The following is a 23,167-nucleotide window of genomic DNA, read 5'->3' as shown; positions in this document are numbered from 1 at the left end:
TGGATGTAGTTTTGTTAGCATAGGAAGTTGCCTTACACAATCTCAGACTATTGTTCCATTTAACTCGGCATTGTTTATCCTGGCTGGCAGTGGCAGTCCTGTGTTTTGGAAACGTCAGTTTAACTTACTAGTTGACCCTTCATTTATGTGGTCCTCACTGCTGATATCAATTTAACCTCTTTATAGATATATTGCTTACTTTTTTTTAGTATTTTACTAAAGGTTTTAAATAGCAAGAGTCAAAAGGTTGTTGCAATAATACTTTTAGGGGATAAATAATTTATAACAGCTTTACTAGTTAACTATCAATTAGGATGAGAAAATAACAAAAGCATATTCAATCATTGTGTGATCGAGTTGTGTGATCGAGCTGACTGACCCAGGAGCGTTTATACAGCAAAAGTGGATGAGAGAATGTGTCTCCAATCTTAGTGAGGTCACGTTGAGAAAAACAGAGGCACTGGCATGTTTGTGGTCACACATGACTCTGCAGTAATTTTTTTGAGAATTGGTCAACTTTGGTATCGTAATGAAAATGGGTTGTAATTGCTTTTCTGGAAAGCTTGTTGCATGTTTTAACAACTGCATGAGAGTCTAGAATTCAACAGGGGAGGCTTTTTCTGGAAAGTATGTACATTGAGGGGAGAAACTCACCTGCTGGATTTTTGTTTTGTCTCTTGTTTTGTTAAGGGTTCAAAAGCCTTGTAAAAAAGAAATGTTGGTAACACTAAGTTGCAAGGCCATTAGGTAAGGAGTGGGCAGGCTTGGTGGCAAACTGTTGAAGTACTGAGTTGAAAACACTAGAAACAGAAGTAACAAATCTGGTGCTTGTTATTCATCTGTTTTAAAAAATAATAATATACACCCCTCTGATAACTAGAAGTGGCAACCCTACTGTGAACCACTATGTGACTTTAAGTGGCTGCTACAACTAGATTCTGAAGTCTTACTGCGGAACATGTGAAAAGCTTTACCCTTTAGTCTCACTGAAGGGGACAGAAAAGAGACCGAGTGTGTAGAATTGCTTTTATATATAGACTTAAAGGTCAGCACAGTCTTGATTCACCTGGGACATTCCCATTTTTTTGTGTGAATCCCTGGCAAATTGTCTCATGAAAATACTGGGATTTATGGCTGTATAGAAGCTGGTGCCACATTCTAACTACTTGGCAGAAGCTGCAAAGGGAGCAATTAAAACTTATTTTATTGTTTTTATTCCACTTCTGCCTGAAAGGCACTAGGGGCAGATGCAACTACAGTTAATACACATGGCAAGTCACAGGGATGGGAGCTTACTCTTGTTTTCCATACTCCCCCCCCCCCCCTTCAAGTCCTGGTCATGACTGCATGCTTCGCTGAAGTGAGGCGCAGGCAAGGAGCTGTCCACCATGGGACGCTACTATCAACCTGGCCAGATTGCCTACTGCTGGCAGCATTATGCAAGCCCTTCACCATCCCTGCCACTGAGTTTTCTTTCCCCTCCTTTTCCTGCAAAAGGAACAAAAAAATTGTGGCATCTAAAATACTGTAATATCAAATGTATTATGGCAGAAGGATAAATGCATTTCTTGCTTGTTTGTGCTGACTAACCCTTTGTAAGATAGTGAATACATTTTTGGGTCAAACAACAATATGTATAAGGTTTTGATTTTGAAGGATTCCTTCCTTCACACATTCTCACTTTTGCATGCACATTCTTCCTTTACCCTTCTTCCTGTGTGGGATGAACTTATGTGGGGCTGTTTTGATATTTCTACTTTGTTTTGGATCATAGAATTATAGTTAGAAGGTTGTCAATTAAAATTAAGTAGATAAGGTTTGCGTCACATGACATCCTTGGAAAACTCATGTGGCTTCTTGTAAACAATTCTCATAGAGCGATTGCTTAATAATCTGTTGTATAATTTTGGTTGGTGTCAACATCTGGCTGACTGTTGTGTATTTTCCTGGATCTGCCTTTCCCTCATTTTTTAAGATAGCCCTACAACTTAGTTCAGTGTAAATTGTGTTGTTGATCTCAAAATACTTGGTTGAAGTTTAGCTATAGCAGTTATGTATGAAGTCTAAGTTACACTGCTACCGCAACTCTGCCAATAATTCAAAGAGCTTGAAGCTGCAGCCCTATACATGTCTATTGAAAAGTAAGTCTGATTGGGTTCAATGAGAATTACGGTACTTCCAATTATGTGAGTTTAGGATTGCAGTCTAAATTAAACTTTACAAGTGCATTTCATTGTAATGATTGTAATACTTTTAATGTATGTCCTATAACTACTAATTCACCACGGCAGTCAGAAGTTTGATGCCACATAATAAACATAATAAACTTAAAATTTGTCTTTTTTAAGACAAATACATTTATTTCAAACCATAATTTTATAAATGTATTTGTTCATCACTACAAAGAATTAAATAAGTAAATTTTACTGTATGAGTAGTTTCAATACTTTTACCAGTGAATATATACTAGTATATAAGGAAGCAACAAGCACAGCCTCTGAATCTTGATGCAAAAATAAGGGTTTTATAAATACAGATGCACCCCTATTTTCATCTTTGGCAACAGCTTCCAGAGGGATACCTGTATTTCATCTGTTTACCAAAGGAAAACTTAAGCTACCACATGGTTGTTATTTTCAACTTTGAAATGTTAGAGGGCATGCATAGATTTTCTCTGTATTCTCCATCTATAATCGTAACATGGTTACTTCCCCCTTGAGATCTGTGGGCAAAGTCATGCTACATCTGCAGCACAGCACAGAGCAAGGTCCATATACTTATCTGTGTTGAATCTGTTCCTGGCAATCATGTTATTGCAGATGCTGTGCTCAAGGTACTTGGGCCTGAGCGGCTGTTTTGACTGTTTTGGTTGTTAACAAAAATTGCTTACATGATATAATTTTCTTTCAGATGCTTGGAACATATCAGGCATGGCAGTTGGCTTGCATTCATGTTGTAAGGAGTAGAAAATACGTTGAGACTGTGTTGCTATTTTACTAGAAGACAAGAGTGCAATATTATGAGGGGAGATTTAATGTGTTGGTGCTGCTGTTTCAACATGAGAGCTGGGCACTTATCTTTGACTACCTGTACATTTCAGGAACCATCGAAAGGCTTTAAATGAGTGACCGAATTAGTGGGGAGGGATGGAGGAAGGTGGCCTTAGCGTGGCAATATAGTGAGTAACTGAGGGAGAGCATCAGTACAAGCGTGCCAGAAGACCTTGGTGTTCTAGGCTACACACATGGCCAGATTTGCACCCGAGGTGAACCACAAAGCTCTCCTTCGGGATCCGCTGCTCCTGTGGGTTCTGCTGTCCGAGGCAACTGCCTCACCTGGCCTCATGGGTGGGCCAGCCTGGCTGCACCCACATTCCAGCGGGCATGGGGTCCTCATGGGGTGAGTAATGGCTGCAGAAACATGACCTTGGTATATCTCGATGGGCACATTCAAGACCAAGTAACAGGCATGGTCTTGGCATCAATGATCAGTGTTTGGAAGGCGCTTTGCCCTGAGAAGGCCAGGATCCTCCGTAGCCACACAGAAAGGGGAGGGACCGCTGAGGCACTTCGAGAAAAGGGAAAGGAAAAAACCGTTAGATCCGTTACATTTCAAAAAGCCTTTTGCCCGCAACTCCGCACCGCCCTCTTCGTCAGTGAAGGATGAACCAACGGGCCTATCATTAGGCAGACAACATTCACGAACCAATCAGAGGCAGCGCGGGCACCTGTCCCCCACCCACTTTTTATCGTTGTTACTGACAGCACTTCCCGCCAATTCTAACGGCCGCCGGGAACAGGGCAGCCTCGCCCGTGTAGAAGAGCACCGGCCAATAGCTCCGTGAAGGTACCCTGAGTGATGGGAATCGGCATCCAATTGCAGCGAAGAGGGCGGGGTCTGGCTCTCCGGGTTTCCTCTCCGGCTCGGTTTCCCCCCTCCCCCCCCGCGGGTTTTTCGCTGCGAAGAAAATGGCGGCGGCGCCGAGCGGAGATGAGGAGAGACTGTGAGTGACCCGGGGAGAGGGGGTGGGGAAGAGCCGGGCTGGACCATCGCACCACTTGCGCAGGGGGCTCGGGCGGGACCATGGCCAGCGGCGGGGAGGGCGGCGGGGCGGCGCGGCGGGGCTGCGGCCGCTGGCTTCTCTCCGCTGGCAGTCGCTCCTCCTCCCCTTTCCCTCTGCGCGCCCAGGGCCTCGAGTGCGTCACAGCGATCCCCTCTGCCCAGCAATGGGAGGGGCGAGGAGGAGGGCGCGGGGCGCGCCCCCGGAGGGGGGCAGGGGAGGGGAGGGACTGGCGCGGGGCGCGCGCTTGAGGTCAGAGGTGACCTGTGCCCGCTCCCTGGTGGCATCTGCCAGCCGTGGCCCCTCGTCCCGCATCCCTGCCGTGGCCCTCTTGCTTTGGCAGGTGCCTTGCCCTCCCCAGTCCCTCTGGCGAGCGCCTCATGCCAAGTTGCCCAGCCCGCCCTGGGACTTCAGGTGATGGGGACACCTGGCAGCCTGCTTCTGAGGCCCACTTTATCTCCATCTCTCACTCCGCTTGCTTCTACCCCATCGTTGCCCACAGAGAGTGGGCAGCGCAGTGGGCAGAGTGCGCGTGTCCCTGTAGGCTGTGTGTGGTTTGGTGGTTTGGGCCTCCCTCAGCGTAAGCTGGTGCCTCTGCCCATTTTCTTCACTTTCATTTTCTGGGTTGTGCAGCAAGGAGGATTGGGCTCCATCCCAAGTGCCATGGTGCCCAGTGTGTGTGTGTGTGTCTCGCTTGACTCACCTGTGCATTTCCACTGGGCAAAGCGGTGGTGAGGATTGGGGTTAGCAAGTTCAAACCTCCTCACTGCATCACACAGAAAGTGAGGCAGGGCAAGGAAACAGGGTTGGTGGCTGATGGCTTGCTATGGGTTGGCTTACTGGGCCCTGTCCTTTGTGCCACACCACTCAAAGAGAAAGAGTAAGCACCTTGGTAGGGCCTTCTAGATGGCTGACAACTAACTGGAAGCAGACATGAACTTTCCTTACAGCCACGACTTGCCCAATCTGCCTGGTCTCCTTTCCCAGAGCTGGTGGATGAGTAAGGGCAGTGGCTGCTCCCCTACACCCTTACTCAGGGTGGTACACAAGTGGCTGCTGTCTGTCTTCACTGCCCTCAGAGAGAGAATATGCAAGCAAGAGGAGGTGGTAGCTGCTTCTTGCAAGAGTAGTGATTGCCTTCAGACTATCACCATCATTGCTTTTGCTCTGGGAGGCTCAACCTCAGGGTAAGAAGCTTCTTTGGTCCATTAGAGTTATTGTATTTGGCATGACATAGTCAGTATGGCCAGTGATCAGGGACGGTAGGAATTGTAGTCCAGCAACATGGGGAGCGCAGGTTCCCGATCCCTGATCCACTCACTTATTTCCTCTCTCTTTAGGGTAGGTGTGGAGAATTGGGCCCAATGCATCTTCCCAGAATGAATGAGCAACCAGAAACGATTGTGTTTTTTACAAGCACAACTGCCAACTCTGCTTACTTGCTTGCTCTCCCTCTTTTTTGGGTTGCACAGTTGGGCTACCTGGGCTGATTTCTTGCAGCTACACCACCAGTAGAAAGATAACTGATGCAGAACTTGCCCTATCTATGATGTCCTTTTGAGTGCTGGATCCAGTACCACTGACAGCGTGAGCATGTTCATGTTTGGTCAGCGGCAGCAGCTCACACTGCCTGACTTGGCAGTATCCAGCCTTCCCACCATACTGCTTAAACAGAGAGTGTGAGCAAGCAGAATGATTGGGAGATGGTTGCTTCTGCCTTATGTGGTTGTGCACACACTTTTGGCAGCCCTGTTGGCCCCAGTTCTCCCTGCTGTGTAGTCCAGAAAGAAAGGACAAGTGGATATCTTCTTGTTCACATAAACTTTTTCGTTGGGCTGCCCAGCAGACTTAGCCCTTACTGTTGCATCTTCCAGAGAGAGAGAGGAGAAAGTAATTGGAGGCAGAGGCAGCGGTTCATTCGTTGAGGGTCGAACCAACTGTGCATGTGCTAATTAATCACAAACTTTCCAGTCCGTTTTGAAAATTGGGTGAGGGAGTTAACTTTTAATACTAAAAGCATTTGGGTGATGAGAATTAACTCTCTTCCCCTGCTTTACCTTTCCTTGCCACTTATCTTAAAGATTTTTTCCTTCCTAGCCCATTCCCAATATAGCAAGTTTGCTGATTGGGAGAAAAAGTCAAAGCAATGAAGCCCAGCGAGGTAGGGACAGTGCGTGGTTTGAATTTTGTTCCCATTCCACTTGCACATTTTTTGGTATTAAAAATAAATTCCTCCATTCATGCTTTATAGCCAGACAGGCAAACACGTATTTCAAAAACACATGGGCATCTATTTTGGCCCTTGTTAGCTCATGTTTGTGGCCTGGCCTGTGCCACTTGTCTTCTGCCTCTGAGCGGGAAGGGGAAAGTAGGTGTCACTCTATTTATGGTAACTGTCATTTTCTTTGTACTTTGATGTTGTCAATCCTCAGATGCCATGATTACCAATTCTTTACCAATTATTTGATGACCTCTCATGTTAGCTGTCTTGTGTGATCACAACATTTCAGTCACAAAACAACTATATGTGGTCTGTAGGTATATGGAGAGGGATAAAAACTGGTCTTCATCCTTTTTCCTTTTTTTTTTTTTTTGCCTTCACCGCTTGTGCTTTGGCTGTAGGGGAAAAATATCACTAATGATTTTATCCTGAATAACTTTTGAAATAAATTGTGTTGTTCACATAAGTTATTTAACACTTATTATCTGCTTCTGTTATGTATTGGCTTTGCAGGTATTATCCTATCCTTGCTTAAATTGGCCACAATTTTTTTAAAAAATCCTAGTTGTCAAACTATTTATTTGCAACTTTTCCTACCCAGTCCATAATATCACTGCTTGCTCTTTGTAAACCAGGTTCCCAGTGTTATTGTAGTTTTGGTTGATAGTTGCTTCTCCAATTACATCCTCTCCTAGCTCAAGACAACTGAGTGTGCTTATGTCAGACATTGGAGTGGTACAATCATGTTTGTCACCTTCACCCTTATGGTTTTAGGTGGCATTTCCATCCTTCTACTCATAAAACCTTATAAGCACTGCAGTGCATCTGCTTCATGTTGTGCATATATTCCAAACATAAGTTGGCTATGAATGTTTGCTGCTTCCTTGTGTTAAAATATCTGCCCCACCTTATCCCGCATAAATCTCTGTACAGTGCTACAAATGTATGTCCTGGAGCCTTTGTTTACTGCATGGTGAAGATTTGGGTGTGAAACAAAAGGTGTGGCTTCTAGTAGGGTGTTCATATAATTCATTTGATATATCAGGAGTTTTGTGTTTCTCGCCAAGTTTTGCAGAGAGAAACTTGAAAAGGTAAAAACTTCAGGCACTTTTCACAAGTGAGGCAGAGGTCGTAAGTTTGGGGGAGGTATTTTGAGAGTAGGCTTTTTGTGAAATGTTAATTTAAATTTTGTGTGAGACCTTGTCTATCCAGGTATTGAATCTTAATACCATGTTTCACATCTAACTTGTCTAAAGAACTCAGTTTTACACAGGTATGTTAGTGTTGATGTGGGAAAATCTCTGCTCTCCCATAGGGTTGTAGCTACTCCCAAAGTAAAATACCAGTGCCCTGGGGGACATGATAGATTAAGATCATGAAATTGCTGTGTTGTGAACACTAATAATATGCACGCTTGCGGTGTCATAGGAAGGTGCATAAAATACAAAATATTTGTGACTCATTTTCTGCTGAGCATGCCTCTGGTAGAAATTAGAGGTGGGTGGGGCACTGGGGGTACTCTTCTTTCTCCCCCCCCCCCCCAAGAATTTCAGTTTCAGTTCTTCTACCTTTAACAGATGTTTAGCAGGTATTTGTTTATTAAAAAGCACTTATAATATTGGTGTTCTTTATCTGGTTGGAAATTTATTGTTTATTTGAGGATTTCAAGCCTACTCTTCATTAGAATAATTCTAGAGTGGTAGTAGAATATAAAATATAATTACACGATAAAACCAAATTTAGATAAAAACAATATAACCTTAAAACAACAGCAACAAACAGGTTCTGCAAGGGCAAGTGTATCCATCTCCACCAAAGACTTGAGCAAATAAATGTGTTTTAACTGGTGCTGCAAATGCATCAGGATCAACACCAGTTAAACTGGAGAGAGTTTTCTATAATTGGGATGTTATTATTGAAAACATAATCTGACATCTTGCTGTGAAGCAAATGTTTGGCCTATGTGGCACTGTTAAGAGGGTGCCCCCCTTTGGATTTTTTGGGGGGGAACACCCTTTGGCTCTGTTTGGTGATACTCTGCTTCCTAGTGAACATTGTACTGGCAAATTGTTGAAGCAGGTGCTCCTTCACTTGCATCTGATTTGTCAGTGCTAGCAGAATAGAATGGATGGATTTCTCTGCCTGTAAACTCTCCACAGAAGTTGCCTGTACTACATACCCATCATCTACATACCCATAACTCCTTGCAGGACCCTCCTGGTGATCCCAGGGTGTCTGTTAGTAGAGGCAGTGTGTTTCCCCCATCCCTAAATACGCTGAATCTACTCAGAGGTCATATGTACACAAAAGGTGTAAGGAGAAGGATGAAGGATGATCTTCAACCATTTTGCCCCTTTATTTGAAGTAGGGAAAAATAGCAAGAGGATTGTTTAATTAATTAATTAATTAATTAATTACATTTTTACACCACCCTACATCTGAGGATCATAGGGCAGAATATAAAAATACAAAATACATAACAAAGTAATAAACAAAAACAATATCCCCTGCACACATATAGGATTAGTCCTAAGTGATGTCCTGTTGTCATCCTGTCATCCTGGGTGTCTTATACCAGTCTTTTATTTTTGAGGTTGAGCTTTCCAGACCCTACATACGCTGTCATGTGTGTGCTCCCTGGGTTGACTGATAGCCTGCTGTAGATTGAGGAGACTTCTAGAGCAGAGAACTTTCAAATACTACTCTTTAATTCCATAGTATCAAATCTGGGATTGGAAAAATCCTGATTGCCCAGAGGCCTAAGTAATCTGACGATAAGTTACAGTTCTGTTCAGATTCTTGGAATGAATGTTATGAATATGCCAAATTTATGTCAGTTCCTTTTGTCTCAGCCCCACGACATGGAAATATGACTTATCTATCTATCTATCTATCTATCTACCTATCTATCTACCTATCTGTCTTTATATTAAATACTGTGTCATGAGATAAATTAGCGAAGAATAAGCTTTTGTGGAAAACTGGGCTATTGGTTTAATCATGGAGTTGTTAATGATTTGTGTAAAATCTAGTTGTGTTGTCATAATGATGGCAGTATGTCATGGACTTCAGTCATGGACTCACAATTACAATTCCTCAGTCACATCCACAAATGCCTCATACTTGGTGTGATCCAGATATCAAAGTAGAGCTGGCTGTGATTGCAGATGACCAAGAATCTTATGTTGCTCATTTAGAGGCTGCAGTTGTGGGAAACTGTATATGTGCCTTTTGCACGAAGAGCTGCTTATATAATTTACAACAACAGTGTATCTGTAATTGTGTCTTCCTATATCTAAGTGTGAATTAGGTGACCAGTTTATTTTTCTCATCCCACTTCCTTATGACTCGCCCCATCCCCACCCTTTGTTTCTAAGTCAAATATATTGGTCCAGTCTCTTGTAGCTAATATAGCCATTTCTCTTATTGTAGTATGAAGACTGTAGTATGAGGGTTGTACCTTTCCACTGGAGCATCATTTAAGACGCAAAGTAATTTTTCAGTTGCTGGGCTAAAATATGTGACAAAGACAAGTACAGACAAGTGGATTTAAAACATATTGAGCACTGTTTTCACATGTGTATTAAATTGGTGTCTGTGTAGAAATATGTTGAGTAACACAGAAGGTAACACAGCAATGTTAAATATTTGAAGGAGAATATAAACTATTTCAGCAAATAAAGGGTATAATGTAAGGTACTTGGTCTTACAATAAAACCAGTTGTCATATACTATTGGATGTAATGCTAAACCATGGTCAAGCACAAGTCGCAGTGAGCCCCTACTGTTGTTGTCCTCTGGCATAGCTATGAGGGGATTTTGGAAGCTTCCATTTCTCTTTTAGATTAAGCCCAGTTCAGCATTATGCCTGAACCTTAAATTGTTATTAATCTTAACTGTAAGTGAAAGCAAGCCAGCTTTGTAAACAATGGTTTGAGGTTAACTTATTTCTTCTAACCCAGGGTGGTCCAACTTTTGATACCAAGTGGACCGCAAGAGTACTTTGACATGCACACTGCCTTGTCATGTGAGGGGGAGTGGGGCAAAAATTTGACACCCACACACCCAGCCCATGCACTGCCCTCCCAAAGCTGTCTAAGCGAGGAAGCCGGCTTTGGGAAGGAGTAGTGAGGCACTGGCAGCATCCTAGAGCCCTCCCAACTCCTTCCCAAAGCTGGCAAAGTGCTAATTAGGCTTTGGGAAGGAGGTTGAAGGACCCTAGGACCTTGCCAGAGCCCTCAAACCTCCTTCCCCAATCCCAGCACCTTGCTTAATGGCTTTGGGAAAGCAGCACAAGGGCTGGGGGGGGGTGACATATGTTGCTGAGGGCCACACATTGAGGGCCACGTGTTAGACCACCCTGCTCTAACCACAGTTAAAACTTCATTTTTCTTGGATTTGATGTCATAGCAAGCTGCGGGTAATCTAAAACAGAAGCTAAAGCTTCTTCAGTCTTCATGGTTGTACGTGAGGATGGGGTGGAATGTGCACAAGCCTGAGATTCACTGTGACCGACGCTTATAACACTAAACTTTGGCGACTGAGGCTAAATTCCATTGCACAGTTCCCTCGCACAATTGGATGTACCGAGACTATGATCTATCTGCCATAGCATATATGGTAGCACTTAAGAAATCAAACCAAATCTTTCGGAATTTAGATTTTGACAAATGTTTAATAAGTGAAAGAGTGAGTGCAGGCAATATATAGAGATTCACTTACAGTAACTCTTTAATAATGGAGTCAAAGTTGTAGTCTTATCCCTTAAGGATGCCCACAGGGGGTTGAAACGGTTCAGGCCAAACTTGAGTGCTTGATTTAGACCTGAAGACCTGAACGTTTTCCTGTAAACACTAATGATCAGATTCATAGCTTTGTCCGTAGGCCATGAGATTGTAGATTTCATCCTTAGTGGGTGTAACCCCAAACAATACTCATATTCCCCCCCAGCATTGTGCCCCTCTACTCCATGACAAAGTTGTAATAATAATAATAATAATAATAATAATAATAATAATAATAATAAATAATAATTTTTATTTAGACCCTGACCTCCCTGGCCAGAGCCGGGCTCAGGGCGGCTAATAGGGGAGGGGGGAATTAAAATACAGGTTAAAATACAGTTTAAAATGCAGCCTCATTTTAATAATATCCCATAGATCAAAACCATAAGGGGAAGGAAACATAAGGGTCAGACTGAATCCAAACCAAAGGCCAGGCAGAACAGCTCTGTCTTGCAGGCCCTGTGGAAAGATGTCAAGTCCCGCAGGGCCCTAGTCTCTTGTAACAGAGCGTTCCACCAAGTCACAGCCAGTACTGAAAAGGCCCTGGTCCTAGTTGAGACCAATCTAACCACCTTGCGACTTGGGGCCTCCAAAATGTTGTCATTTGTGGACCTTAAGGTCCTTCCCGGGGCATACCAAGAGAGGCGGTCCCATAGGTACGTGGGTCCTAGGCTGCAATGGGCTTTAAAGGTCAAAACCAGCACCTTAAAGTCACAATTAACTATTGTGAGGCATGATGTTCTTCTCTGTAAACACACACCTTTTATTGTTTCCTGTACACATCACTAGGTGAATAGAGCCTGAAATATAAAATATGCAAGCAGAATGTTTCTTCTAGGCTAGCAGTTTGCCTTTTTACTAGATGGCTGCCAATTACTGACCAGCATGAATTTTTTTTATTTTAGTTGCTAATGTTAGTGTTGTCAAAAACACCTCTGGCGCCTGAATCAGCGTTTCAGCATGACCTACTGACAATCCTTGTTTCTGGAAAGTGTATAAGCACCCAACATTGCTTTGTGAGCCTTAGGCATGAACTTGCTAAGTAGCCTTAAGCAAACCACTATACTCTCCATCCCAGCTCCATGTTGGAATAATACCAGCCTACCATATAGGGATGCGGGTGGTGCTCTGGGTTAAATCACAGAGCCTAGGACTTGCCGATCAGAAGATTGGCGGTTCGGATCCCTGCGATGGGGTGAGCTCCCGTTGCTCGGTCCCTGCTCCTGCCAACCTAGAAGTTCGAAAGCACGTCAAAGTGCAAGTAGATAAATAGGTACCGCTCCGACAGGAAGGTAAACGGCGTTTCCGTGCGCTGCTCTGGTTCGCCAGAAGCGGCTTAGTCATGCTGGCCACATGACCCGGAAGCTGTACGCTGGCTCACTCGGTCAGTAAAGCAAGATGAGCGCCGCAACCCCAGAGTTGGTCACGACTGGACCTAATGGTCAGCGGTCTCTTTACCTTTACCATATAGGATTGTTGAATATGTTACTAAGGTAATGGGTATGAAAAGCTTTGAACACTCAAAAAGGAGCACTACATCAACGCTTATTGGCAAGTTATGATGAGATAATACCGGGCATCTTTTTGCATTGTGCCTTTCAAAAGTTAATTATTCAGGCAAGATATTACACTTTTGTAGATCTATAAAAATGTTTGCTCAAGGCAGACATGCTTCATTATTGTTAGAATTAACCACAGTTGGCTACCTTAAAAGTAGGATCAACATGCCTATCTTGCAGAGAGTGGAAACTCGGGAATTTCTTTTGAATTCTTTACCAATATGAATCTCTCACAGTTCTGCAGAAATGAGTAGCCTTTAATTGGTCACGCCTCCCAAAAGCATCACTTTTTTGCTAACAGCCCTGCGATGATAATAATGGGTGAACTGTATCCCCTGCCCTTTTATCTTGTAGACTTAAATGTGTGTTTGGATACATTTGTCTTTCACAGGTAGTTCAAGAAACTTAGTTTGCAAACAGTGCAGTATTAACTGCCTCTGTTCATCTGAAGGGTTACTCCTCCCTGAGTTAAAACAATAATAAATATCTACAAGTAAGCACAATTGTGTTATCAGTGACTGAGAAAAACTGTTGTATCTGCTGACAAAAATGCAGCTGATAAGAAATCTGGTGGATCTCTCTTGAGCAGGGAGTTCCAATGAGCACAACAGAAGTTACCAAACTCCACGCTCCTGGTATTGTATTTTGGTGAAAGCAGGGCCTACCCACTTACTTGGGAGACTGGGGAAAATATACAAGCAAAGGTATTCCTTAAGGTACACAGAGCCTAGGCCACCTACGACTTTAAAGATAATAACTGGCATTCAGAAGCAGGGGTGGAGGAAGGGAGTGCAGTGGGGGCACGCTGCCCCAGATGTCACCAATGAGGGGAGTGACAAAATGCCGGGTGGCACTCACCGCAGGGCCTGCAGCCCACCTGAGCCATGCGTCTCTCCTGGGAGTGACGTAGTGGCTTGGGCGCCCGCAGGCTCCACGCTGCCCTAAACGCAAGCAAGACTGACTATGAGTGAAGGGACCATGTAGCAAGACAAAAAATACAAGACAAGCAGTGTGGAAAGGTGGGACATCACCAGCTACCCCACAGAACTTGCCTCCTAGCAGGTACAGCAATACTTCCAGTCTACAGAGGAGCAGCCAGTCAAAGACAAAAAAAAATTGCCACAAAGCAGGTTTAGTTTTTTTTTTTAATAGAAAGGAAGGGAGAGAGGGCAATGTAGAAAACACAGTAATGCAATGGTTTGGAAGCAATGCCACCTTATTATATATCAATTAGTCATCAAATACAAAAATGCCTCTAGGCAACTTACATACACAATTTAAAATTATTTTATTTAATCATAGTAAAGTCTTATCATACGGTAACTTACCTAAGAACTGCAATGATTCAATTTCCTTTATTGATTATGATGGTGAAACATTTATTTATTGTTGTTAACATTTCTTTTCTGAATATAATAAAAGTAGTTGTTAAATTTATTATTATTATTATTATTATTACCATGATGTTCCGTGATGACCTAATGAATTAATGGCATCAATTTCAGAGTAAAATAGTTGCATGGAAGCAAACTATTGTGTCAAAAAGAAAGAAAAATGAAAAAAAACAACAACAATAAAATGGTGAAATCACACTGACTAAAAAAAAGGAAATGTGTAATTAAAGGGCATTAAATGACAGACAACAGCAAAAGACTAACTGACTAAAGGACATATTTCAAACAGGCCGCGTTTACTGATTTAGAAATTTATGGAGCTTAATTATGAGTAAAAACGCTTATGATTTTAAACAAATGAGCAAGCATTGAAGTATTTCAATGGTACTGCATGAACATTGCCTCAGTGGTGTTAAGGGGACCTAGTGTGAAAGGGACCATGCTGTCTATGGCTTGCTTTCATTAAAAGATGGGGTACAAAATTCCATACAAGCTGAAGTCTTTGAACTGCCTTAAAGGGCAGGCCCATGTAGAGTGTGTTGTGATAGTCCATTGGGAGGCTAATAATGCATGTAATGACAGACACTGACTAAAAGCATGGGATAACTAGGGGCTGGATGTCGCTGGCATTCTGCCCAAGGCACAGGCATGCCTTGTTCTGCCGGGATTCTACGTTATTGAGTTTTCAGGGATCTGTTCTAAACATGCTCATTATGTTTGTTTGCCTACTGCTTCATCTGCTTGTTTAGGCTACTATGTTCTTAATGCCTTCTGGAGAAGGAAAAGCTCCAAAGCTTAGCAGCATCAATAAAAAATTCCCAGTAGAGGGGATGGCAAGGTATGTGTTTTCTTTGGGCAACTAGGTGGCATTTTGTTGTTGCAACTTGGAGTGTCTCTGAGTCCAATAATTTGTTAACAGCATAACTTGTGGTAAGGGTGGTTTGATTGGCATACAAGTTCTGTGGTTGTTTTTAATGGCAGCTTCAGCTGCAAAGCACCTGCCCCTTTCCTTTTTATCTTCCTTTTCCTCCTCATGCCACACAATTTCCTGTTGCTTTTAGAGTTAGATTACTATTGCATGCTACCCCAAACTCCAAGTGGTATGAGATTCCAGGGGTTCCAGGCACTTAGCCAAGGTCTGTGCTTCCTTTTTAAAATGAGGCACAGTGGACTGTGGTGTCTTTATAATAGTTGGCTTATTTACACATATATACAACCTAGCCATCTGTTATGGATAGTTTAGTTGAGATTTTTTAGGGACGTGGGTGGCGCTGTGTTCTAAACTACTGAGCCTCTTGGGTTTGCTGATTGGAAGGTCGGCGGTTCAAATCCACAGAATGGTAGTGAACTCCCATTGCTCTGTCCCAGCTTCTGCCAACCTAGCAGTTCGAAAACACATCAGTGCAAGTAGATAAATAGGCACCGCTGTGGTGGGAAGGTAAACAGTGTTTCCATGCACTCTGGTACTTGTTGCGGTATCCTCATGCACCAGAAGTGGTTTAGTCATGCTGGCCACATGACACAGAAAGCTGTCTGCTCCCTCCTTCTTTAAAACCTGGACTTGAATAGGTTGCAGCTGAGAGGCTGGCTCCGACTTTAGACTCTTGTTAGCATCCGTCTGTTTCAAGAGAAAATGGAGTGCACCTTCAGAGGGGAAGTCAAACCATTGTGTTAGCAGCACTGAAGTGACATTCCTGGGGCACAAGCCTGGACTAGTGATGGGGAAATCCCCATGTCCCTAAAATACCCATTGAGTCAATCAACCATCTCCTACTACCCTTCTGAGAAAAACCCCATCCCACCCTCCCACTATATATAAGGGTCTGGTGACTTCTGTTTCAGTGTATCTGAAGAAGTGTGTATGCACACGAAAGCTTATACCCAGAGAAAACTTAGTTGGTCCTAAGGTGCTACTGGACAATTTTTTATTTATTTCAACTGCATCAGACCAACATGGCTACCTACCTGAATGTCCCTAAAATGTTAATGTTAGAAAAGAAAATATTGATTCAAGTGCCTGTTGAGAGCGTGCTCGCTTCGGTAGCACAGATACTAAAATTGGAACGATACAGAGAAAATGAGCATGGCCCCTGCGCAAGTTCCTAGTGAGAGCTAGTGTGGTAAGGCATGTACAGTGGTACCTCGGGTTAAGAACTTAATTCGTTCTGGAGGTCCGTTCTTAACCTGAAACTGTTCTTAACCTGAAGCACCACTTTAGCTAATGGGGCCTCCTGCTGCTGCCGCGCCACTGGAACACGATTTCTGTTCTCATCCTGAAGCAAAGTTCTTAACCCGAGGTACTATTTCTGGGTTAGCAGAGTCTGTAACCTGAAGCGTCTGTAACCCGAGGTACCACTGTAATAGGAAAACTCCACGTGAAGTTCCAGATCCTACAGATCCCCACAGAATTTCCTCAATCAAAGATGGATCTAAAGAACACACAGGAGGCTACAAGGTTCAGGAAGAAAAGACAAATATTTAAGTGTTCACATGCAGAAATGGTTTATGTGTATGGTGGAGATACGACTGTGAACAGTGTTAAGGGTTTAGGGAAAGAAAGGGGGGTGTCCAGGGGCAAGTGAGGCAGAGTAAAGCGAACAGGAAAGGGAGCTATGTGTCATCTTTAAGGCCATATTTCCAATTTAGCAAATTTTACTAGTTTGAAACATTTGTTCAGCTCTTTTAAACTTTCCTGTGCTAGATAAAGGCAGTTTCCCAAGGCCTAGTAAGAGCTTGGATCCAAAGGCTGCAACCCAGAGGTTATTTTTTAAAATACAGTGGTCCTGGCCTACTGAGCCCCCTATACAGTGGTACCTCGGGTTACATATGCTCCAGGTTACATACGCTTCAGGTTAAGAACAGTTTCAGGTTAAGAACGGACCTCCGGAATGAATTAAGTACTTAACCCGAGGTACCACTGTACATTGTAGCTTAAAGATGCCTATTTTTCTGCATATATAGACATTGGCATTTGTTACTGGCAAAAAAGATGTTTGATAGTTTCCTAGATACCCCAGTGTGGGTGGGGGAAAGTATATGTAACTGGGCCTAAATTGCAGCTCATTTTTAAAGGGCATCATTTCTCAGAAGTGGATGATGCCATAGGCTTCCAGTGTCGTTTTTCACGTTTATAGGTGAAAACCCTTTAGTGCCACTCTTTGGGCATTATTGGTCAGGTCAGAAGCTTGTTAAATGCTGTAGCAGCGACCATTCTTTGGAAAAGTATGCTTTGGGCCACTAGAATTGGAAGTGATGTTCTCTTGTTGATGAGGAAGAAGACGGTACTGTGAGGCCTGGGAAGCAGGCGAAGAGCTGCTTAAAAGCAAGTTGTAAAGCTGGCTGTGCAAGGGTGCTTGATAAACCAGGCTTTCTGTTGGCTTTGGCAACGTTGTGCGGATTGTATTTTTGCAAGCTGACTAGATCCTTAACAATTTCTCCTCTGTACTATGTACCAAGCTTCCAGCTTTGGTGTCTGTTTATTTGAAAAGATCATACTGTGCTGTAGTGCAGTTTGCAGCTTCTATTGCTGTGCCATCTGTATCATTCTGGTTCTCTGCCGCTCTCCCTGCACAACTGCATCACAAAACACAGTGTAACCATTTGTTAAGAACTTAGAAAAAAAACACATTTGAGGATTAGTTTAAATGTTTTGTTCGTGGACTGATGGGAGACTAACAGAGAATCAATATTCAAAAGAAACGAAGGGGTGCCGCAATATCTCTGTTTGCTGTGGAATTGAGGGCCACACACAACATGATGGAGTTAGCCATGTTTATTCATCCATTGATTGGCATCAAAACAGGCATGGAGGGAGATGAACTCTTATCCTGCTCAAACTCTTGTCATTTCAAGTCGTTTGTCTCCTCAGCTATTCAGTGTGATGTGGTAAGGTTTGCAAAAGTTGCTTTCTCCTGTCCCTGCACCTTTCTTGATGTTGAAAGCAGTCAGCCCCCCCCCCCCCGCCCCCAACAGTGGATGCTCCTGTTGTGCTTGGTTAGATGGGTCTCCTTGACAAACAGTTTGGGAGCTAATAGTATAATGTCTTCAGGGCTGCTTTTCATGCTAGTTCTAAAATACATGGTGGTGCCCTCAAGTGTTCCCCATCCGTTGTTGAGAAAAGGTATGAATATTCCAAAGAGAGGAAATTAAAGCTGATGAACCACTTGAGTGGCTTGTCCGACAACTGTCCATCTTCTAAAACAGATTTATATTACCATTTGAGCTTTACAGGTACAGGTGTGCCTATATGGAAATAATGTATCAATTGGTCCTATGTGGTAGTTAGTTATGGTTGAAGCTGTTCTGCAAGTGATTAAATGCCTTAATCTTCTTTCTGTGAGGATGTGAATTGGCATTTTGTAATTGCAACAAGCTGTGTCATGGGTTAAAACTGAAATCAAAGAAGTGAAAATTCAGAGCAATCTTCTTCTTCAAGCCTCATTTTTTTTAAATCTGGTGCCGTATAATCTGGTGCGCCTTCCCTGGCATAAAAAGTGTTTTGGTTTTTAAAATACGTCTTAGTCAAACAATATATTTATATCTATATATCTATATCTATATAAATCTACCTATATATGTGGGAGGGGAAGAAAATGATATGATGCAAACATACGTTTTAAATGTTTCTTCTTACAATTGAACCTGCCACAAAAAAATCATGATGTTACCAATACTTGCCCGTGGCCCTACAGCCCTGATGCTGAGGCTTTTATGGAGGTAGATGCAGATCAAAAGGGGCTTGCCAACAGAAGGTGAACACTGAAAATCTTGAAAAGAAGTGGTTTGCAAAAAGGGAATGAGCTGGTGTTGTGCAGATGCAGAAGAAACTGGAAATGAAACTCTGCAAGCTTATATATATGCACACACTTCCTGGCCCTTCTACAGCTGAAGCACTGTGTGCATTACTGAAAGGATGTTCAAACACCCACAACCAAAATATGAAAAGTAGCTGTTGTGGGTTCCAGGATGCTGGGTCAGAACCTGTAGCCTAAGGTTTTGTCCATACTCCTGTTTACTGTGTACTCAGTTCTTTTCCAGTGCTGGCTTTTAAATGCATAAGTATCCTGTACTTTTTAATAAAATACTACTGTTTGATGCATTATTTCTCAAAGCAGCTTCACATGGAGTGGAGTCCTGAAGCCATTCACACCTTGGCTAGAGACCAATTAGGATCACCTTTGCATGGAACATTCTCCCCCCTTGACATGTACAAAAACAAAGGAATGAAGCTGTGTTGATGTGAACATCTGGGGGGAAGTGCTGTGAAAGGCCTCGGGGCAGGCACAACTTACTGGCTCTAAGGCAGAAATGTGAACACATCCTCAGTTCCAGCTTTTGTGAAAACTGTTGGTTGATCCCTGGCTTCAGTTAACAAGTTGCTGTTGAACCCCTTTTTATGTCTGTGAAAGTATCGTATTTTGAGTTTAGTCAATTAAATAGTGTTGTGCTGACCTGTGGTTCCTGTCATAAATCTGCCTTTTTCATGAGTAGCCACGTTATAGTTTGAATTATGGAAGTGATTTGCAGAAAGACTCCCACACCTTCTGTAGAACCAAATAGGATATAAAAAAGCTTCCCTCGGGGGGGGGGGGGACAACATCACACTAAACTCATATTGACACTAGAAACAGAATTTGTAAAGCACTTTCATCTCCCATTATAAGTGTTTGGGGGTTTAATAATATAGATTTTTGTGGGGGTGGGGTAAGGGTAGGGTTTTTATATTCAGCTTCTGCAGATGTAGTTATGAAGATGTTTATTGAGGCTTTGCAACTTTTGACTGGAAGTTGCTTTTTTTTAGTAGTTTAGGCTACTTTTAAAAAGTAGTAGTAATTCAGGGCACAATCCTACACTCATGTTTTGCTGGCTTATCAGCTACAGTGGTACCTCTGGTTGCGCACGGGATCCATTCTGGAGCTCCGGTTGGATCCCGAGGTGTGCGTATCCGGAGGTGCCGCTTCTGCACATGCGCGCGGCATGGTTTAGTGCTTCTGTGCATGCACACGTGGCAAACCCCAGAAAAATACTTCTGGGTTTGCTGCGCACGTATCCTGAAGGATACGTAACTGGAGGTGAACGTACAAGTAGAGGTACCACTATATGGGATTTGTCAGAAACTCTGCTGTGAAATGCAGAGATTGCCATCCTAAAAGGAATGGGTGGGATGTAGGCATCACAGAGGAAAGGCATACTCACTGCTGCTTATTGACTTCAGTTGATGTGCAGGGGGCAGGGAAATAACAGCCCCTATTTGCTAACTCAGCACTGGATGTGGCATGGGTAGGCAAACTAAGACCCGGGGGCCGGATCCGGCCCAAACACCTTCTAAATCCGGCCTGCGGTTGGTCAGGGAATCAGCGTGTTTTTACATGAGTAGAATGTATCCCTTTATTTAAAATGTATCTCTGGGCTGGGTTATTTGTGGGGCCTGCCTGGTGTTTTCACATGAGTAGAATGTGTGCTTTTATTTAAAATGCATCTCTGGGTTATTTGAGGGACATAGGAATTCGTTCATCCCTGCCCCCCCAAAAATATAGTCTGGCCCCCCACAAGATCTGAGGGACAGTGGACCGGCCCCCTGCTGAAAAAGATTGCTGACTCTGGGACATGGTGTAACCCAACACTTCGTCCCGGTGCACTACTACCAGTATACAAACCCACATGCAGTTATATATGACCCCATGTCATGCACTCTTAGAGCTCACAAGAGGGAACTTTGGTGACTGGAAACAGAGAGTGAAAGGGCACCTCTTACATAAAGAACTTCTGTGAGGCCTGGCAATGAGCCATTCTGGGATCCTACATGGCAGAGCTGGCCTATCAATCTGTGTAGCTGACTGGCTCAGTTTCCAAGTGTGGGGTCGTGCCTTTTCTTTGAACCTGGGGATCCCTGCCCAGGCAGGGCTCCTACAGGCTCTGGACTCCTGTTACCTATGACTGGGTCTTGTGGCTGGGCACTGACAGTTCCCCATGATATGTGTATTTCCTGTCTGCTGTTGCGGCTGAGTGATTAGGGAGCTGTTCAGTGTGGGTTTGAGTGCATGCTCCTTTTCCCCCTCAACATAAAAGGTGAGTAGGGACATTTGTTCCCTTCCCCCTGGTGGGCCTTGCAATACCATTTCCTACTTCCCACAGCAGGAGGGCTATGTGGGCTCTTTGAACTGTGGTGGGAGCTGTGTTGCATGGGCTGTCCTTTCCTTTGGTGTCTTGTGCTCCAAATGGTGGTTGTAAGCAGCATAAGAGGATGTAACCACATAGTGGTTCCTGGCTGAGCTCCTAAAACTGATGGAGTGAGGGTGCTGTACTGTTGTTTTGTGGAGCTTTGCAAATGAGCCCAGACAAGTTGCAAGCCTCAGTATGGGAAAAATATAAAGATCTATTACAGGGGTCAGTAACCTAAGGCCCAAGTGGCCCATGGGGGTCGTTTAACCAGCCCATGAGCTGCCCCCCAACTGAGCCGCCTGCAGTTTGTGTTTCCACATTGGCAGTGGAGGATGAACTTACTTGTTCCTTCTTTGCTACTAGCCTACCCATTTCTTCACTTGCATCCAATTCTTTTTTTCTTTTTATTAGTTTTCTTACTTGATGAACAAACACAGACAGTAAAATAAACCAAAATAGTAAAATGACAACATCAAACAAAAAAGAAAAAAAAAATACAAAAAGCATACATACAACCATAAATAGATAAGTTATTACATACGGACTTATGTCACCCTATTCTTTAATCTCAATTCCTTTTCTTCTCTAATAGGCTTCCGTCCTCAATGTGGGTTTACTTTGTATATTTTTTAAACTGCTCCTTTTATCCTTTCTTCATTTCTGCTGTTTTCAGCATACAATACTTGCAATCCATGTTGTGTTTTGTGAAAATTAATCAAAGCAAATCCAGGTTTTGACTTGGGAACACAGTTTTTAAAATAATCTCTGTAAATTTCCCATTCCTTTTGGAATTTTTGGTTAGACTGTCTCCTAATCGCATCTGTCAATTTTGCCAATTCGAGATATTCAAATAATTTATCCTGCCATTCCCTTTTTGTTGGTACTATTTCACTTTTCCAATTTCTAGCTATTAATATTCTTGCTGCCATTGTAGCATATAAGAATATTCTCTTTTTTTCATTTGGGATATCTGAATCTAAGATGCCCAAACGGAAAGCTTCTGGTTTCTTTATAAAGGTTTGCTTAAACATTTTTTTCAACTCCTCATATATAATATCCCAGAAGTTCTTAATTTTTCTGCAACCCCACCACATGTGAAACAGTGTCCCTTCTGCCTGTTTACACCTCCAGCAAGTGTTAGAGCTTGTTTTATACATTTTAGATAGTTTTCTGGGAGTTATATACCACCTGTAGAACATCTTCAACAGATTTTCCTTTAGTGTATAACAGACCGTAAATTTCCATTCTCTATTCCAGAATCTTTCCCATGCCGATAGTTGGATATTTTTGCCAAAATCTTTTGCCTACTTAATCATTACTTCTTTTACCTCAAGTGTTAGAGCTTGTTTTATACATTTTAGATAGTTTTCTGGGAGTTATATACCACCTGTAGAACATCTTCAACAGATTTTCCTTTAGTGTATAACAGACCATAAATTTCCATTCTCTATTCCAGAATCTTTCCCATGCCAATAGTTGGATATTTTTGCCAAAATCTTTTGCCTACTTAATCATTACTTCTTTTACCTCTTCATCTTTTATCTCCCATTCTAAGCCTGTACATTCTAGAAATTATTCTTTTCTTATTTTGTATTCGTTCTTTATCTATTTTTGATTCTTCCATTGCAAAACCTTTTTTATCGTTTTTCTTGAATATCTCTATTGATACAAAATTTAAAAATTCCTTCCAGTAGCACCTTTAGAGACCAACTAAGTTTGTTATTGTTACAGTGGTACCTCAGGTTAAGTACTTAATTTGTTCCAGAGGTCCGTACTTAACCTGAAACTGTTCATAACCTGAAGCACCACTTTAGCTAATGGGGCCTCCTGCTGCTGCCGTGCCACTGGAGCATGATTTCTGTTCTCATCCTGAAGCAAAGTTCTTAACCTGAAGCACTATTTCTGGGTTAGCGGAGTCTGTAACCTGAAGCGTATGTAACCTGAAGCGTATGTAACCTGAGGTACCACTGTTTGAGCTTTTGTGTAAA

General features: G+C 42.8%; 1 protein-coding gene and 1 long non-coding RNA gene across 6 annotated transcripts in view; one reads left to right on the top strand and one right to left on the bottom strand.

The window, feature by feature from the left end:
- Nucleotides 1-1,325: 1,325 nt before the first annotated feature.
- Nucleotides 1,326-3,933, bottom strand: LOC310668164. Of its 3 annotated transcripts, none has more exons than XR_014506627.1 (3): nucleotides 3,851-3,933; nucleotides 3,336-3,567; nucleotides 1,326-2,996 (listed from the first exon to the last, which is right to left on the bottom strand). It is a non-coding gene; the product is annotated as an uncharacterized lncRNA (long non-coding RNA). The 3 variants fall into 3 exon arrangements; XR_014506629.1 differs by lacking the exon at nucleotides 3,851-3,933 and having other exon boundaries at nucleotides 1,326-1,488; nucleotides 2,891-2,996; nucleotides 3,336-3,736; XR_014506628.1 differs by lacking the exon at nucleotides 3,851-3,933 and having other exon boundaries at nucleotides 3,336-3,736.
- Nucleotides 3,781-23,167, top strand: part of MECP2 (methyl-CpG binding protein 2) — a 95,600-nt gene continuing 76,213 nt past the window's right edge. Inside the window, exon 1 of one of the 3 annotated variants that reach the window (XM_083421085.1) lies at nucleotides 3,781-3,846. Coding sequence is in view for 1 of the 3 variants with exons in the window: in XM_083421083.1 (XP_083277209.1) it covers nucleotides 3,969-4,003 (35 nt within the window). In the remaining 2 variants the exon portion in view is untranslated. Of the gene's footprint in view, nucleotides 3,847-3,895; nucleotides 4,004-23,167 lie in introns of those variants that run through there. The other 2 variants (XM_083421083.1, XM_083421084.1) reach the window with 2 other exon arrangements.

Source organism: Podarcis tiliguerta, assembly GCF_965153285.1.
Source record: "Podarcis tiliguerta genome assembly, chromosome: 17".
In the NCBI taxonomy this organism is placed as follows: Eukaryota; Metazoa; Chordata; class Lepidosauria; order Squamata; family Lacertidae; genus Podarcis; species Podarcis tiliguerta.
The sequence above is the reverse complement of the archived record's forward strand: the minus strand, read 5'-3'. Positions and strand labels throughout refer to the sequence as shown.